Source organism: Lichenostomus cassidix, unplaced genomic scaffold (genome assembly GCF_008360975.1).
Source record: "Lichenostomus cassidix isolate B80296 unplaced genomic scaffold, HeHo_3.0 HiC_scaffold_852, whole genome shotgun sequence".
Classification (NCBI taxonomy): domain Eukaryota; kingdom Metazoa; phylum Chordata; class Aves; order Passeriformes; family Meliphagidae; genus Lichenostomus; species Lichenostomus cassidix.
In genome coordinates, this window is record NW_028148026.1 from 217,756 (window position 1) to 235,067 (window position 17,312).

A 17,312-nucleotide genomic window follows, 5' to 3' on the forward strand; every position below is an offset into this window, starting at 1 on the left:
GCATGGTGGCCACAGGGACAGGTCCCCTGTCCTTCTCCTGGCACCGGGAAGGCTTGGCCACACCTCTGGGCACTGGCCCCCACCTGGAGCTGCACAACGTTGGGGACAATGACAGCGGCCACTACCAGTGCCGGGCCAGTGATGGGAAAAGCGTGGCTGAGAGCCCCACACTGAATGTCACTGTTCTGGGTGAGTGGGACCCTCGGGCTGGGGGTGACTCCACCCATGCTATTGTCACCCCACCATCGCTGTCAACCCACACCGTGTTCCAGCCCCTCCCCCAGCCTCAGCCCCGTCTCTGTCCCCGCAGTGCCCGTGGCCAATGCCACCATCACCCCTGGCCCCCCGGCACTCCAGGTGCACACAGGTGACCCCGTGACCCTGCGCTGCTCGGTGCAGGTGGGCTCAGCACCTGTCACCTTCACCTGGCTGTACAACGGGAAGGAGGTGGCCCAGGGTCCCCTCCTGGAGCTTGGGGACATCGGTGTGGGACATTCTGGCATCTACCAGTGCGTGGCCACCAACCAGCTGGATGAGCACCATGTGTTCCGGGCGCTCAGCCCAGAGCTGGCCCTGGAGGTGACACTGCAGGGACACTGGGGCACAGGTGGGGTCATATGGGGTCCCTGTAGGGGTCTGAGACCCCTGGGTCTTTGGTGACCCTGGTTTGTCCCCGCTCTGTCCCTGGCAGTGACACAGAGGGAACAGAGCACAGGAGGGGAACTCCTGATGTCACTGGCATTGCAGCAGCTGTGGGGTGATGGGTGACCCTGATGTGTCCCTCTCTGTCCCCAGCAGTGGCCGCAGGAGTCAGTGGTTCCCTGTTGTTCCTGGTCCTGCTCGTGGGTGTCATCATGGCCTGGCACCGGTGGCACCGCCTGGGTGGGTGACAATGGGGATCCCAGTGAGCTGTGGGAAGTCCCACTTAAGACGGCAGGAGCTGAGCCCCAAGTGACCTTGTTTTGGGGTTCTGTGAGGTTTGATGAGGTGTTGGAGGCTCATGTACGGATGTTGGAGGTTCTTTCAGAGATCCTGGGAGGCTTTGGAGAATTCCCCCTGCTGGGTTTGGGGTTCTGTGGGCTCAGGGGTTGTTCAGGGGTTCTGGGGGGAATTGAGGGTCCAATGGAGGTTCAGGATTTCTGTGTATGATCAGGGGCCCTGGGTACCCCACAGTAACCTCCTCTCTTTCCTTTCCAGCTGCCAGGAAGCACCAGGACAGGTGAGTGGGAGGCTCCAGCCACTATGAACCTTTTACCCCAACCCCTATCACCTCCCATCCCCTCCCACACATCCCCTTTATCCCCTCAGGGTCCCCCCGGAGCCCCCAGCTCCCCCAGAGGAGGGGGAGGTGCTGTACACCCATGTCATGAGCACCAAGCGAAAGGGGGGTGAGTATCAGAGTGGCACACACAGGGACATGTCACCCACTGGTGTCACCCCTCACCCAGATCCTACAGCCAGTGTCTCTCGCAGGGCCCCCCTGTGCCACTGTCCCCCAGGAAACCCAGGTGACCTACGCAGAGCTGCCAGGAACCCATGGGCGACCGCGGGAACCAAGTGACATCTACGAGAACATGAAGTGACACTGGAGGGACTGGAGAGCACTGGCAGAAACTGGAGGACCCAGTGCTCTGCTGTTAGACCCAAAATGCAGCTATAGATTAAACTGGCAGAAGTGGTGTTTCTTTGTTCAGCTCTCTCAGGCTTTAGCAATGGGATTCTCCAATTTCGGGCTGCCACTAAAAACCAGGGGCTGCTGCCCCTCACCCTCCCAGTGGAGGCACAAAAGGCAAAGATCCCAAAGGGCTGAGAGAAGAACAATTTCCTGCAAACAGCAATGACAGAAGAAAACCAACAGCAACAGCAACAAGATTCAGAATCAGAAGGGTCAGAAAAGGAATGATTTCCAGGGAAAGCCCCCGACAAGGAACAAACCCCAGACGCTGCCCCCAGCATGATTCCCCTGCCAGGAGGAACCTGGCAGGGTCCTGGACCTTCATTGCTTTGATGGCCAAAGCAGCCTTCAGGAGGTTCTGGATTCTCTTCTCCCCTGTCTCCAAACCCTGCTTGATCCCCTGCTTTGCTCTGGTCAGGGTCAGATTGGGCAGGGCCAGCTCGACTGGGAGCTCCTCTGGTGCTGAGGGACCAGGGGGCATTTGCTGCAGGTGTGTCCCAAGGGCTGAAGCTCCCAGCACCCCTTGCTCTCTGCATGTCCTTTAACAGCCCATTCCAGTGTGGGATTTTTCCCCGAGGCCGGGGAACCACAGGCAATGGGATCCATCCCTGCAGGGCCAGGTTCTTTGTCCCCAGTGTCTGTGAGGTTCTTTGGAGAAGGAGTTCCAGTGTTGGATTCAATTCTTTCTGCAGGGCTGTGTTGCCATAAGACTTCCTTTCCCAGGCCCAGCACAATGTTCCCAGGGGCACAGGGAGCCTTTCCAGCCATCCAGGGCTTGCTTCTCTCCCCAGGAGCCCTCAGGTTTGGGGTCTGTGATCCAGTCAATCTGCCAGGCCTGCCCAGACTGGGATTTCATCCCTCATCCTCCATCCCACAGGGGCTTGACCTGCCTGTGCCCTGTGTGATCACAGCACATTTCCCTTTCCTGGAGTGATGGTGTCCATGGGGAAATCCACATCAGCGCCAGGATGTGTGGCTGAGACTTTCCCTTTACTCACCTAGCCCATCCCTGGCAGTGTGGGCATTTGAAAGAGCTGAGTTTAAGTGCCAATCCCTTCTGAGGTGGCTCCAAGCCCTTCCTGAGCTGTCAGGATCTCTTGTTCTGTTGGGCTGGGACATGGCTCAGGTGGCAGCTGCCATTGTGCTCTGAGTGCTGTGACTGTCACTGGCTGTGGGGACTGACAGTGGCAATGTGTCCAAAGCGACTGTGATAGAGTGTCCCAATTTGCCACGGCAATGACCCCAACAGCTCTCAGAACTCACAGGATGCCCTGGAAAAAGTGTGGGAAAGCAAAGGGTTTGAAGGGTTTGTGTAGGATTTAACTCTGTGGGATTTGGTTATGAGGATAATATAGAAACAAGATCTCTAAAGCTGAGTTTTAGAGCATGAGAGTTTATTGTGAAAGAGTGTGGGTGTGAGAGGCCTGCTAGGCTGCAAGATGCAGCTCAGAGCAGGTCAGAGAAGCAAGAGAGAGAGAGGCAAAAAGAGAGAGCAAAGAGAGAGCGATTTGCTGTTTACAATACAATAAGTCATCTTCTCTGTTGAATATTCTAATTCTCTTTAACCAATCTAAGACAAGCTACAAACCCTACAACATTTACATACAACCTATAAGAATCATCACATTACCATACGGGGTTATATTTTAAACCTTAAAAAACTGCTTTTTGGGATCTCTACCAGGCAGGTAGGGTCTGCTCTGACCTTTGGACCTGCCTAGGCAGAGGGCATTGTTCTATCAAGAAGGGGGATTACCTTCAGTCGGCTATACTATTGTTTCTTAGTTACTCTACAACTCAAACATTGTCTTCATCTCAATTTCATTTATACTTTCCATATTTTCAGCATTTTTTGCAAGGTAATCATATCTTTGAGGCTTTCCTATTTCATCTTCCCCAACAGGTTTGACTTCTTATCCTTCTTTGATTGTGTCAGCAATAAATTCAATGAATATCTCTAATTCCGAGCCTGTTTTGCTGGTGAGAGGATTTGATGAGTGATCCCTTGTCGGGGTTTGACCCTGACTAAATGCCAGACACCTCTGCTCCCTCCTGTTGCAGACATGCAGGAGAGGGGAGGAAAAAAAACCTGTTAAACCGACACCAAATTCATGAGTTGAGATAGGACACTGGTGAGGGGACACACAGAGAAAGGGCAAACAGGCTCCAAGCTTAAAGTTGCAAAGTGATTTAATTACCTAACAGAGTCGGAGGATAAATTAGAGGTAAAAATAAGTTTTCAGATACCATTTTTTCACTCACCCCTCTCCCTCTTAAGACACCATTTCTCCTCTCACCCCCCTCCCTCTTTCCAGCCAACAGCTCAGGCAGGGGGCAGGGTAAGGGGTTTGTTCTCTGGGAACTCCATCAGGGAGAGGGGTCCTCTACTTAGCCACGGGGTACCTCCCACGAGAGACAGTCCTCTGGGAACTTCTTTGGCATGGGTCCAATCTCACAAGCAACATCCTGCCCAAATTCTGTTGCAACAGGAGTTCTCTTGTCCATAAGGTGCAGACTCTCCTGAGCCAAGGCCAGGCTGCTTCCATGCCAGGAGCAAGGGCATTCTCTCCCTTGCAAGGCCTTTGCAGCTTTAACTCTTTCTATGAGACTCCCACTGGATCACAGCTTCTTCCAGACATCCACCTGCTCCTCTGGTGTGGGCTGTGGGTGGATTTCTGCATCCTTGTGGACTCCATGGGCTGCAGGGTGACCTCCTGCTCCCCCCATGGTCTTCACCACAGCCAGCAGAGGGTTTTCAGCTCTGGCACCTGGAGCACCTTCTCCCCCACCTTCTCCACTGACCTTGGTGTCTCCATGTTGTTCTCCCTTCACATATTTTTACCTCCTCCTCCTCCTCTAGCTAAAAAGAAGTGCATGACTACTTTGTTTTGATTTTTTCTTAAATATGTTTTCACAGAGGCGTAACTAGCACCTCTAATTGGCCCAAACTTGGCCAGCAGCATGTCCATCACTTTCAGAGCCATCAGAGATTAGCTCTACTGGACTTGGTGAAAAATTTCCAGAACTTTCACTCAGGACACACAGGAGCCATCTTTGTGCCACTCCCCACCCCTCAGACACTTCTTCAGGCCTACCACAACAGTGTTTGAGGAGTTTAAATTTCTCTTAGATGTTAAAGATACCTTGCTGATATTCTGGGCTAAGCAAAACCACCACTTTCCTCCTGGTCCTTATCTCAACCCAGGAAACTTTCGTTCAATTTTCTCTCCCCGTCTGACTGTGCAGGGCAGTGAGAGAGCAGCTTTGGTGGGTGCAGAGCATCCGGCCACTGTCAGCCCATGGCAAGACAGGAAGGAGGAGGGTCCAGGTCAGGTTGTTGAGCAGATTGTTGTTGTCTTTGCAGGAGTTCTGGGGCTCTCTCAGTCCCTTGGCCAGAGGGACAAAATGATCAATTGCTGCATTTCCGGACTGGTTCCCTCACAGCTGCCCCTGCACGGTTGGTTTCCACCCAGCCCTGCTCTGAAAACCATCAAAGGCCCTCACAGAGCCACTGCTTGAGCTCCAATTGGTTTCTGTGCTTCTTGCAGGGCTGAGCAAACCACAGCCAGGCCTTTTTCCCCCACACAATTCTCACCTTTGAGCAGCTCTAAAGCTGTGAGAATCAAAGGGGGCCAAGGGGGCAGGTGGGAGCCTCAGGTGCTGGCTGCCCCTGGGGCTGGCCAGAGCAGGGCTGGCCAATGCCCATCCCTGTGCAGTGGGGCTGTGCCATGGCTGAGCCCCACACTTGGATGGACAGGAGTCCCCAGGCTGTGCCACCCCTGGGACAGCCACCCCCCCAGGAAGGTGCAGGGACACTTCCAGAACTGCCCTCCCCCAGGACAGGATCCTCCTGTCCAGGATGTGTCACCCCCTGGACTGGATTCCCCCAGGTCATGTCACCCCCATGAAAGGAATAAGGGAATATCTTTACAAACAAACAGCTGGTCAGACCGATACTGAGAAATGGAAGAAACAGTGGGAAAGATTTCCATAGGAATTCCACTGACTGACTTGCCCAAGACTGTGTTAATAAACGACAAGAACAGAGACATGAGAAAAAGAAGAAAGGGGGATGTACATTAGAAGGGGGTTTGCATTAGGTGTTTCAGGAAGTCTGTAGCACTCAAGTACCTCAGCCAATGGGGAAAGGGAGAGGGAAATGCGGCCAGGAAATTAGGATAAAAAGAGGCTGCGTCCTCTAGCAGTTTGAGAGACCCCATGGGAAATGCCCATGACATCTCCCTTTATTAGAATAAAGTTACAGGACTCCTCTGTCTCCTTTTTGGACATAAACCTCTGGTGGTTTTGGATTAATTTTCCTGACACCCAGAACAGGGATCTCCCTGGACAGGATCCCCCTGGATGTGTCCCCCAGGACTGACCCCACCCCCCCGTCTGACTCTCAGTGTAAAGAGCCTCTTCTGTCTGCTGAAGGAAAGAGAAAGTGAAAGTGTTGGGGACACAGCCGGACACCCCCATCCCCCACAGCCCTCCAAACCTCCCTGCAGCCCCCTCACTGCCGTCCTTCCTCCCCGGGCTTCCCCCAACCTGTTACCTGCTCAGGTGCTCCCTAGGATCACGGAGCCATGAACTGGGAGGGGACATGTTTACAAAGTTGAGCAAAAAAGGAAAAAAAAATAAAGAGAGGGAAAAGTCCCAGTGGGGGAAGCACAGACCCAGAGCACCATGGGAGCCCCCTGGTGTTCCCCACAGACCATGAACATCATCAGGGTCTGTGCTTTTGTCTGGGTCACCCTGAAATCTGAGGCACCCAGTGCAGGAGCTGTGACCCACATGCCCACCCAGCCACTGCCCATCCCTGGGACCCCCAATCCCCTGGGAACCCAACTATGGGACCTCATTCTCTAGGTCCCCCTCCTGGTGACCCCCATCCCTGCATGCCCATTTCCCAGAACCTCCATTGCCCAGCATTGCCCTCCCCTTGATCCCATCCCATGGGCTCCACAGTCCCCCAGGACTCCCCATAGCAGGGCCCACATCACATCACCCCAAATCCCTGGGGTCCAAGCACCCCTGGGACCCCAATCCCGTTTCCCCTTCACCCTTGGGGACCCCATTCACCAAGATCCCATCCCCTTTGTCTCCCCTTCCTGAGAAGCCCCATTCCCCAGGGATCCCATTTCTGCTCCTCCCCGTTCCTATGGAAATCCATCCTTAGCTCCCCACATCCCCTGAGCCCCCCAGTCCCTCCATGTCCCTCTGTGTCGCCAGCCTGTCACCCACCCTGCCCCCACCAAGGGCCACCTACATGTGGGTGATGTGACCTCGCTTCCTTCCTCTTTGGCCAAAGAGCCACCACCCAGGGGACAGGTGGCCCCAGCAGCGTGTGACAGTCAGCCTGGATGGCCAGCGACACCGGGATGGCCAGCACACCGGGATGGCCGGGAAGGTGGCACTGCTCCTGTGGGGTGAGTGCCATGGGCACAGGCCTGATGCCCCAGGGATGAGCCCTGGTGAGGCAGAGAGCAGTGGGGAGGGGGCACAGGGGGGCTGTGTGGTCCCCTGAGGTCCCCAGTGCCACCAGAGCCAGTCTGTGGGGGTGGACGCTGGTGGTGGGGTGTCTGTGGGGACAGAAATGGGAGGACAGGAATGAGGGGACTAAGATCTGAGGACAAGGATATAATGACAGGCTCAATGGGGCTGGGAAAGCTGTCATGACAGGGACAGGGGGATAGGGATAAGAGGACAGGGATAAGGAGACAAACACATTGTGGATAAGCCATGGGGTTGGTGGGGGTGACCTGTGACAGCATGGGATATCTGTGGTGTCCCCAAGTCCACAGTGTCCCCATGCCCCTAGCCCAGGGTGGTTGCAGTGTCCCTGTCCCTGAGATGTCCACGCCGCATGGATCTGGTGCATGGGCAGCTGTGACACAGACATGTTCCCCAGCCTCTCCAGATCTGTTCAGGATCATCTGTGAGCACTTTCTCACAAGAACTGATGTCCCACTGAGGACAGTTTGGGGACAACCCCCACACCCCATGCCCTGGGTTCTGCTGTCACCGCAGTGCCACATCCACCCAGACCCCTTCCCTTCTTCCTTCCAGCCCAGACCCTCAGCCTCGCTGGTGAGTCCTCAGGGGATGCCATGTCCCCACCCTGCTGTCCCCAGCCCCACGATGGCCCTGGCAGGCTGGTGTCCCCTGTCACCCACAGGTGCCCAAACCACCCAGCTCCTCGTGGAGCCCCCCTGGATGCCAGCGGTGCTGTGGGACAATGTGACACTGTCCTGCCAGGGCTCAGGGACATCTGGTGCCACCACTTGGTACAAGAACAGGGAGCACTGGTGGAAGAAAGGACCCGATCACTTCCTTGTCACTGAGAGTGGCACCTACACGTGTGAGAGACCTGGCACCGGGCTCAGTCCCCCTGTGCGCATCTTAAATGGTGAGGGGGCGATGGGTGCCCTGGCGGTGTCCCCAAGGGCTCTGGGTGAGCTCTGTGTCACACCCCCATGTGACGAGAGCCAATCCCCTGAACACGGGGACATCCCAGAGCATCCCAGTACAATGAGACTGCCATCCTGGCAATGGGGGACCCTGGTGCCTCCCACAGAGTCCCCAGATGTGACAAGTCCCCCCTGTCCCACAGAACGTCTGGTGCTGCAGGTGCCAGCGCAGGTGCTGCTGGAGGGGGACACGGTGACACTGCGCTGCCGGGGCTGGCGGGACAACACCGTCACTGGGGTGCGATTTTACCGTGAAGAGGAGGATCTGGGGGGACGCCTCAATGGGACCGAGCTGTCCCTGTCCCCCCTGCAGCTGCACCACAGTGGCCGCTACCGCTGTGGGGGCTGGGTGAGCTCGGGGCCATCACAGAGCTGGGAGAAGTCGGCACCAGTGACAGCGACAGTGACAGTGCACAGTGAGTGTGGGAGTAGGGGTGGGAAATCCCAACATCTTCCCAGGGTTCCCTCACCACTGTGTGCATCTCTCATCCCTCCCTTCACCCCTCCCTGGGTCATCCACACCTTCCCATGTCCCTCCCAGCCCAGGTCCCTCCATCTCTGCCCGGGTCCCTCTCCAGGTCCCTCTGCTCCTCCCCGGCCTCCCTTTCCAGTTCCCAGCTTCATCTTCTGCTCTCCCTTCCCTACCTGGGCCACATCCCCCCAGCCCCTCCCTGGGCTCTCCCCACCCCTCTCTGGGCTCCCCACATCCCTCCCTGGCTCTTCTCTGTCCCATCTCTTGTCTCTCATCCCTGCCTGCATCAACCCCACCCCTCCCTGGATCTCTTTCTTCCTCAATGGGATCTCCTCTATCCCCTTTGTACTCCCCTTTTGCCACACCCCGAGTCCCACACACCTCATGGGTCCCCCAACCTATCCATGTCCCCCTGCAGAGGTCTCACTCTCGGGAGTGTCCCTGTTGGCACAACACCCCGGGGGACAGGTGGTACTGGGTGACAGCCTGGTGCTGAGCTGTGTGGTGGCAATGGGGACAGGTCCCCTGTCCTTCTCCTGGCACCAAGAGGGCTCGGGGACACCGCTGGGCACTGGCCCCCGCCTGGAGCTGAACCATGTTGGGGACAAGGACAGCGGCCACTACTGGTGCCGGGCCAGCGACAGGCACAGTGTGGCCGAGAGTCCCACACTGAATGTCACTGTTCTGGGTGAGTGGGACCCTCGGGCTGGGGATGACCCACCCATGGCATCCCCCATCCCTCCTCAGGTCGCAGCCCCTGCCACTGCAGGTCACAGTCCTAGGTAGCTGTGGCTCTGGCTCTGGATGCTCCCACCACAGCATCCCCACCAGAGAACGGGTGTCAGCAAACACCACCGTATGTCACAGTCATGGGTGAAGGGCACCGTCTGTCTCCAGGTGCCACCATGCATAGAGTCCCTCATCCTACCCATCCCACCCTCATTCCCCCCTCTGCCCCTCTCTCACACAGTGTTCCAGCCCCTCCCCCAGCCTCAGCCCTGTCTCTGTCCCTGCAGTGCCCGTGGCCAATGCCACCATCACCCCTGGCCCCCCGGCACTCCAGGTGCACGCAGGTGACCCCGTGACCCTGCGCTGCTCGGTGCAGGTGGGCTCAGCACCTGTCAACTTCACCTGGCTGCACAATGGGCAGGAGGTGGCCCAGGGTCCCCTCCTGGAGCTTGGGGACATCGATGTGGGACATTCTGGCACCTACCAGTGCTTGGCCACCAACCAGCTGGATGAGCACCGTGTGTTCCGGGCACTCAGCCCAAAGCTGGCCCTGGAGGTGACACCGCGGGGACACTGGGGCACAGGTCAGATCATATGGGGTCCCTGTGGGGGCCTGTGATGTCCAGGTCATGGACGACCTGGGTTCAACCCTGCTGTGTCCCTGGCAGTGTCACAGAGGGAACAGAGCACAGGAGGGAAGTCCTTAAGTCACCAGGGTTTCAGGACCCCTGTGGTGACAGGTGACCCCAGTGTGTGTCCCTTTGTTTCCTGCAGTGGCCGCAGGATTTGTTGGGTCCTTGTTGTTCCTGGTTCTTCTCGCGGGTGTCATCAACGGCTGTCACTGGTGGCACCACACAGGTGAGTGACAATGGGTGATGGGGGCTCCGGGAGTGGTGGGAAATCCCCCAGAGAAGGGAGGTGACAGGGCAGCGCCCACAGTCTCTGATTTGGGAGGGGCTGAGCCTCCTGTGACCTCAGCTCTGGGCTCTGGGCAGTCTGGGGAGGTGTTGAGGGTCATGCAGGAATGCTGGGGGTTCTTTCAGGGATCCTGGGAGAGTTTGGAGGTTCCTCCTCCCTGCTGAACTTGGGGTTTTGGGGCTCAGTGAGCTGGGGACACTATGATAGTTCAGGGTTTCCGGGGGACATCAGGGATACTCAGGGGTCCTCGGGAGAATTGAGGTTCTGGTGAGGGTTCAGGATCCGCAAGGATGGCTGGGGGCTCCTGGGACCCCACAGTCACCATCTGTTTTCCTTTGCAGCCACCAGGAAGCACCAGGACAGGTGAGTGGGGGGCTCCAGTCATGACCCCCCTCTCACCCAAACCCCCAGGACTTCTCATCCCCTCCCACACACTCCCTTATCCCCACAGGGCCCCCCTGGAGCCCGAAACCCCCCCAGTGGAGAAACCTGAGGCAACCTATGTGGAGCTGCTGGGGCCGAATGGGCAACCGTGGGAACCCAGTGACATCTATGAAATTCTACAGCCAAAGTTTTGACACTCTGGGAAGTGGGGGGCACTGGGGACACTGGGGTTTTCTCCTCCACGGCTTCTGTGGTTGCCCATCCTGTTTGTGAGGTGGCCACGAGTCAGGGGAGGCTGCACAGAGCACCCAGTGCTCCCCATTCCCCCTCCCAGTAGCACAAGGGGCTCCCCCATCCCCTTTCCAGTACCTGCAGAGGAGCCCCAATCCCCATCCGAGTGCTCTGAGTAACCTCAGTGACTTCCCCATTTTCGCCCCACAGTGCTCCCAGTACCCCCAGGGGATCCCCATTCCCCCTCCCAGTACCCCCATGCTCCCAGTGACTCTGCATTCCTCCTCCCAGTGCTCCCAGTACACCAGGTGGCTTCCCATCCCCCTTCCCAATTCCAAGGGAGCACAGGACCTGTCTCCCTGCTCCTGAGACAAAAATGCAGCTTTTTGGTTAAACTGGCAGAAATGGTGTTTCTTTGTTCAGCTCTCTCGGGTTTTGGCAATGGGATTCTCCACTTTTGTGTTGCCACTAAAAACCAGGGGTGTATGATTAGATCCTGTAGGATTTGAGGCTCTGTTTGTTGGTTTTGGATGGTCGGGACAGAGACGAGAGATCTCTGAAGTCAGGTCTTAGAGCATGGAATTTATTGTGAAAGAGTGTGAGTGTAGGGGAGCTGCTAGGGGCTGCCAGGCAGCGCAAAGCATGTCAGAGAAGCAAGAGAGAGCGAGAGAGAGGGAGAGAGCAGGAAGAGATGAATAACAAGAGAGCGAGCTGCCGTTTGCAATACAATAAAACATCTTTTGTGTTGAATATTCTAATTCTCATTAACCAATCTAGAACAAGCTACAAATCCTACAACATTTACATACAACCTTTAAGAATCATTGCATTACCATACGGCGTTATATTTTAAACCCTAAAACCTGCTTTTTGCACCCTCTGCCAAGCAGGCAGGGTCTGCTCTGACCCTTGGACCTGCCTGCAAGCAGAGGGTATGGTTTCATCAAGAAGGGGGATTGCCTTCAGTCGGCCATACCATTGTTTTCGAGTTGTTCAGTAACTGGGGTTGGTAACTCAAAGCTTGTCTTCATTTCAGTCTCCATATCCTCAGCATCTTTTGCCAGGTAATCATATTTATAAGGCTTTCTATTTCATCGTCCCCAACACAGGGGCTGCTGCCCCTTCCCTTCCAGTGGAGGCACAAAAGGCAAAGATCCCAAAGGGCTGAGAGAAGAACAATTTCCTGCAAACAGCAATGACAGAAGAAAACCAACGGCAACAGCAACAAGATTCAGAATCTGAAGGGTCAGAAAAGGAACAATTTCCAGGGAAAGCCCCTTGTGTTGGTTTGAAAGACAGGTGTCTGCCAAGAGAGGTTGAACCCTCCCTTAGGACAGAGAATGTGATTTTTCCCCTCCCTCCGAATTATTTAATTTTGAAAAATCAAGGGCTTTCAGGCAAAGGTATGGGAAAAAAGGAATATCAGTTCTTTACTAGTATCTATAAACAAGCAATAACAATAATAGCAACCACAACTAGAATCAGAAACCAATAGCAGATGACTTGTGAGCTGCTGAGCCTTTTCCCGTGTGGTGTAATCACGGTTGCAAGCAGCAGGGGCGCTGTTGAGCTCCCGGCCGGGCAGGGCAGGTGCGATGACTCCCGAGCGGCTGCAGGTGGTGCTGTGGCACAGGGTCAGGTCAGCCTCAGACAGCTGGTAATGGTGGGCAGGCTGAGAAGAGTGCAGGAAGGCAAAGCAGCTCTGAGCGGCAAAAAGCAGGGCAGCAGGGGTAGGAGCTGGCTCTCTCCCAGCTAGCTAGCGAGGTAGCAAGGATTTCTGCAGTCACAGCAGACGCCGCGGTCTCGTGCGGCAGAGGGCGGGGGGCAGGCGGCAGAGGCAGCCGGACTCTCCCGGCAGCTGCTGCGAGGAAACGCAGCCTGGGGAAACATGCACTTCCCAGTGGGAAAAAGGTTGAATCAAAGCTCACCCAGCCAGGAGAAGAGGAAAAACAGGGCACAGTTGGATTTCCTCTGGTCGCAGCTGAAAAGCAAAGAGCAGCCTCTCCTCCCAGCGTCCGAACCACGAGAGAGCGTTCCAAGGGCCGGCTCTTCCCTTACCCTGCCCTGCCCAAGCACACCTTTTGTCTTTTACAAAAGACTTGATGGCTCTAAACATTCAACTATTTGTTGCTTAGTAACAGTGATGGAGAAAAATTCTAAGCCCTTCCCCAAACTCCAACACCCCTGGAAAGGGACAAACGCCAGCACGTTTCCTCCACCAGGAGGAACCTGGCAGGGCTCTGGACCTTCATTGCTTTGATGGCCAAAGCAGCCTTCAGGAGGCTCTGCATTCTCTTCTTCCCCGTCTCAAAACCCTCTCTCTCAGTTTAGAGAAAAGTTTGGGAGAGAATGCTTGGGAATGAACATTTCCTCTGAAAAAAGGGTTTCAGCAATCCCTTCCCACTGATATGAAATGAATTTTTAGTAGGTGAAAGTGAAAAAAGTCTGTTTATTTGACAAACAAGGTGCCCGTGTGGCACAGGAGGAAAAAAAGTAACTGTTAGATATTGAACCATCAGAATGTCACCCTCCACACACACACCCCACACCCACAGCAGCAAAAACAAACCCAAAATGTCAGGGGAGGGGGAAAAAACCTTCACCAGCCACGTGCTAGGAAAAAAAAAGGCAGATAATTTTGTCTCAGGGAAGGGAATAAGAGTCCACACAGCAGCTTGGGGAAGAGAAAAAACAGATGGGAACCTGGTGAACCTCTGACATTGGTCTCCTCCATGCTGCAGACAAGGCTGGTGAATTTTAAGAGTCCTTTCTTTCGGTGGCTCAGCTTCTCCCAAGGTCCAGGGCTGGGCGGAGTTGCTCTGGCAGCTCCCCACAGGTCCTGCTGACCGTCTCCCCAGGGATGATCTGATCTTCAGACCAAAAGCAAGGCAAACAGTTCCAGAAGAAACAACAGGAGCCACTGAAGAATTGCTACTGCAGGCCAGTGAAAATCTTCTTGCCTAAGCAAACACAACCGAAGCTAGCTAAAAGCAACAATGTAACACCTGTCTGCTCCAAAAAGCTGAGCACAGGGGAGTGAGGGTTTGGACCAAGCCCGAGCTAGAGTTCCTCTGGCTCCTGCTCCTCCACCAGACCACACCTAAAACTACAAGACCCATTTCTGGGCATAAATCAGACAATCAGGAGTAGTGACTCATTAAAAAATCACCCCCAGACACCCTCCTCTGCCATGTTCCCCCTCATTATGATGTCATCAATGCACTGTGGGTTTTCTGGAGCCTCCCCATTTTCCAGGGCAGGCAGGATCAATCTGTGGCAGTTGAATTTCCTCTGTCTCCACAGCAGCTCTGCCAATGCCCAACTATGTCCTTTGGGGTCCCTGAAATCCCCTCTCCTGACAGAATCTGTGCCAAGGATTCCCACGGCCACTCCCAAGGGGCTGATTTGGCCATTCCCACTCGGGGTCACATCAGCAGCAGCTGTCCGCGGTGCTGCCGGGAGCCGTGCGGTCTCACCCTGGGCTTTCTGTGCCAGAGCTCAGCACCGCCATCGAGCTCTGCCTGCCCGCCCTGCCTGTGCCCGCTGCTGGCCAGAGGATCCTGGCTGCCCCTGCTGACTCAGACTTGGGCAACATCCAGTGCTGAGACTGGACAGGGCCGTGTGGGTTTGTGGGTGGAGCACCTCCTTCTTTCCTTGTGATGCCGGTTAGTTGTTACCACCCGGGGAATTTCTGAGCTCACATCAGACCCTGCCCACTGCAAGTGAGTCCCTGCAGTTTCTGCCCTGCTGGAGCCACCAGTGCCCTTTGCTAGCTGTGGTCATAACCACAACAAAGGGGAAAAAGTAGCACTGAGTAGGTTGGAAACTTCTGTTACTGTGTTGTTTGTTTTGTTCCATTCTATATATTTTCTAGTAAAGAACTGTTATTCCATTTTCTACATTTTTCCTGGAAGCCCTGTAGTTTTGAAGTTAAAATAATTTGGAGAGAGGGCTCTTCTTTCTGTTCCAAGAAGATTCCTGCCCTCCTTGTCAGACATTTGTCTTTTAAACTAAGACACTTTCCTATGGAAAACAGACATCCTTGGAGGCCTGGTACCAGCGGGTGCAGGGAGGAAGGAGGGGAACGAGGGGCTGCGGGCACCTGAATGGGGATCTCAGGGAGTCCAAAGGGAATGTTGGGCTTTGGCAGAGCTGCTGTGGAGACAGAGGCAGTTCCACAGCTCAATCCCTGGCCTGGGCTGTTCCAGGACCCTTCTGTTGTGGGGCTGCCGAGGGGGGAAGAACAACAGGGCCCAATGGACACTACAACAGGACCCCATTGGAAACACGGCCTCGACCAGGACAAACACAAGGGTTGATGAGTTGAGATAAGGAACTGGGAGAAAACACTCCAAGGACAAAACAGGCTAAACTTAAGCTGCTGCAAAGTGAAATTTATTACTAACAGAGTCAGAGGAGGGTAATGAGCAGTAAAAAAAGCCCTAAAGACACCATTCCTGCCCCCAGCCTTCCCACTGATAGCACAGAACAGGTATGGGGCTTTGGGTCAGTTCATCACCAGAACCTTCTTGTGCTGCTTAGGGAGAGGAGTTCTTCCCCTGCATTGCTGTGAGGTTCCTCCCATGGGAGACAGCTCTCCATGAACCTCTCCAGCATGGGTCCAAATCTCTCAAGCAGCAGCACACACACTGCTGCAATGTGAGCTCCTCCCACAGACAGACAGACCTCCCAAAACTGCTTCAGTGTGGCTCCCTCATCCACAGGGTGCAGACCTCCGAGGCCAGGCTGTTCCATCTCAGGAGCAAGGCCTCTCTCTCTATGGGGTCTCCCAGTGGATCACAGCCTCCTCCAGGCATCCACCCGCTCCAGTGTGGGTCACTCTCCCATGGGCTGCAAGTGAATCTCTGCATCCCCATGGACCCCATGGGCTGCAGGGGGACAATGTGCTTCACCATGGTCTCACCATGGCCAGAAGAGGAAATTTGGCTCTGGCACCAGGAGCACCTCCTCCCCCACCTTCTCCACTGACCTTGGTGTCTCCATGTTGTTTTCCCTCACATGTTCTCACCTCCTCCTTCTTCTCTGGCTAGAACGAACTATATATGCATGTTGTTTTGATTTTCTTCTCAAATATGTTATCACTGAGGTGTAACCAACATCTCTAATTGGCCCAGGCCACATTCCCACAGATTTCACTTGGTTCCTGCAGTCGCCCATGAGGTCCTGGCAGCACTGCGTAGGTCACCTGGGGATCCTGGGGTGTGGTGGCACGGGGGGATGCTGCAAGAGACACTGGCTGTGGGATGGGGGTGGGGGTGACACCCTGGGTGACGTGTCCCTGTGTGTGCCACCCTGTACTCACCTGCCATCCTCTTGGTGAACACAACGTGGGTGTACAGCACCTCCCCCTCCTCTGGGGTCGCTGGGGGCTCCGGGGGGACCCTGCTGGGATAAGGGGGTGTGTGGGAGGGGATGGGAGGTGTTGGGGGTTGGGATAAAAGGGGAGTCATGGCTGGAGCCTCCCACTCACCTGTCCTGGTGCTTCCTGGCAGCTGCAAAGGAAAGAGGTGGAGGTGACGGTGGGGTCCCAGGGCCATGACCCTGCACAGGAATCCTGAACCCCACTGGACCCTCAGTTCCCCCAGGATCCGTGAGTATTTCTGAAGTGTCCAGGAACCCCTGAAACACCGCGGTGCTCTGGACCCTCTGAGCATCTAGAACCCCAAGCCTGATGGGAGGGGACTCTGCAAAGTCCCCCAGGATCCCTGAAAGAATCCCCAGCATCCCTGCTGGATCCTCCAGCACTGCCCCAAATCCTTGACAACCTTAGGCAAATGTCACAGGGGGTTTAGCACTGCCCAAGTCAAGCACTGTGATTGCTGCCCCATCACCCCCACATTCTAGAGGGCTGCCCACATCCCCAGGCCCCCATTGCCCCCATTGTCACCCACCCATGCTGTTCCACCGGTGCCAGGCCACAGCTACACCCAGGAGCAGGAGCAGGAACACGAGGGACCCACTGACCCCTGCAGCCACTGCTGGGGACAGAAGGGGATACATCAGCATCACGTGTCACTCTCGGCATCGTGCAGCCCTGGTGACCACATATGATCTGACCTGTGCCCCAGTGTCCCTGCGGTGTCACCTCCAGGGCCAGCTCTGGGCTGAGCGCCTGGAACACGCAGTGTTCATCCAGCTGGTTGGTGGCCACACACTGGTAGGTGCCAGAATGTCCCACATCGATGTCCCCAGGCTCCAGGAGGGGACCCTGGGCCACCTCCCGGTTGTCGCGCAGCCAGGTGAAGGTGACAGGTGCTGAGCCCACCTGCACCGAGCAGCACAGGGTCACGGGGTCACCTGTGTGCACCTGGAGTGCCGGGGAGCCAGGGGTGATGGTGGCATTGGCCACGGGCACTGCAGGGACAGAGACGGGGCTGAGGGTGGGGGAGGGGCTGGAACCTGGTGTGGGGGG

The 17,312-nt window shown here is 55.7% G+C and overlaps 3 protein-coding genes across 5 annotated transcripts in view; 1 reads left to right on the forward strand and 2 right to left on the reverse strand.

The window, feature by feature from the left end:
• LOC146420303 (low affinity immunoglobulin gamma Fc region receptor II-like) overlaps positions 1-2,233 on the forward strand; it is a 50,028-nt gene extending 47,795 nt beyond the window's left edge. Inside the window, exons 7-8 of the mRNA XM_085048401.1 lie at positions 1,198-1,388; positions 1,474-2,233. Of these exons, the coding sequence (XP_084904527.1) occupies positions 1,198-1,223 (26 nt within the window). The 3' untranslated portion in view covers positions 1,224-1,388; positions 1,474-2,233. The remainder of the gene's footprint in view (positions 1-1,197; positions 1,389-1,473) is intronic.
• The window catches only part of LOC146420298 (Fc receptor-like A), a 176,970-nt gene that overhangs the window by 104,037 nt on the left and 55,621 nt on the right, over positions 1-17,312 (reverse strand). The gene's annotated exons all lie outside the window — the stretch shown is intronic.
• LOC146420305 (Fc receptor-like protein 4) overlaps positions 16,031-17,312 on the reverse strand; it is a 3,166-nt gene continuing 1,884 nt past the window's right edge. Inside the window, exons 3-6 of the mRNA XM_085048350.1 lie at positions 16,958-17,254; positions 16,792-16,875; positions 16,203-16,392; positions 16,031-16,120 (exon numbers count right to left, since the gene is read on the reverse strand). Coding sequence (XP_084904476.1) covers positions 16,367-16,392; positions 16,792-16,875; positions 16,958-17,254 — 407 coding nt within the window. The 3' untranslated portion in view covers positions 16,031-16,120; positions 16,203-16,366. The remainder of the gene's footprint in view (positions 16,121-16,202; positions 16,393-16,791; positions 16,876-16,957; positions 17,255-17,312) is intronic.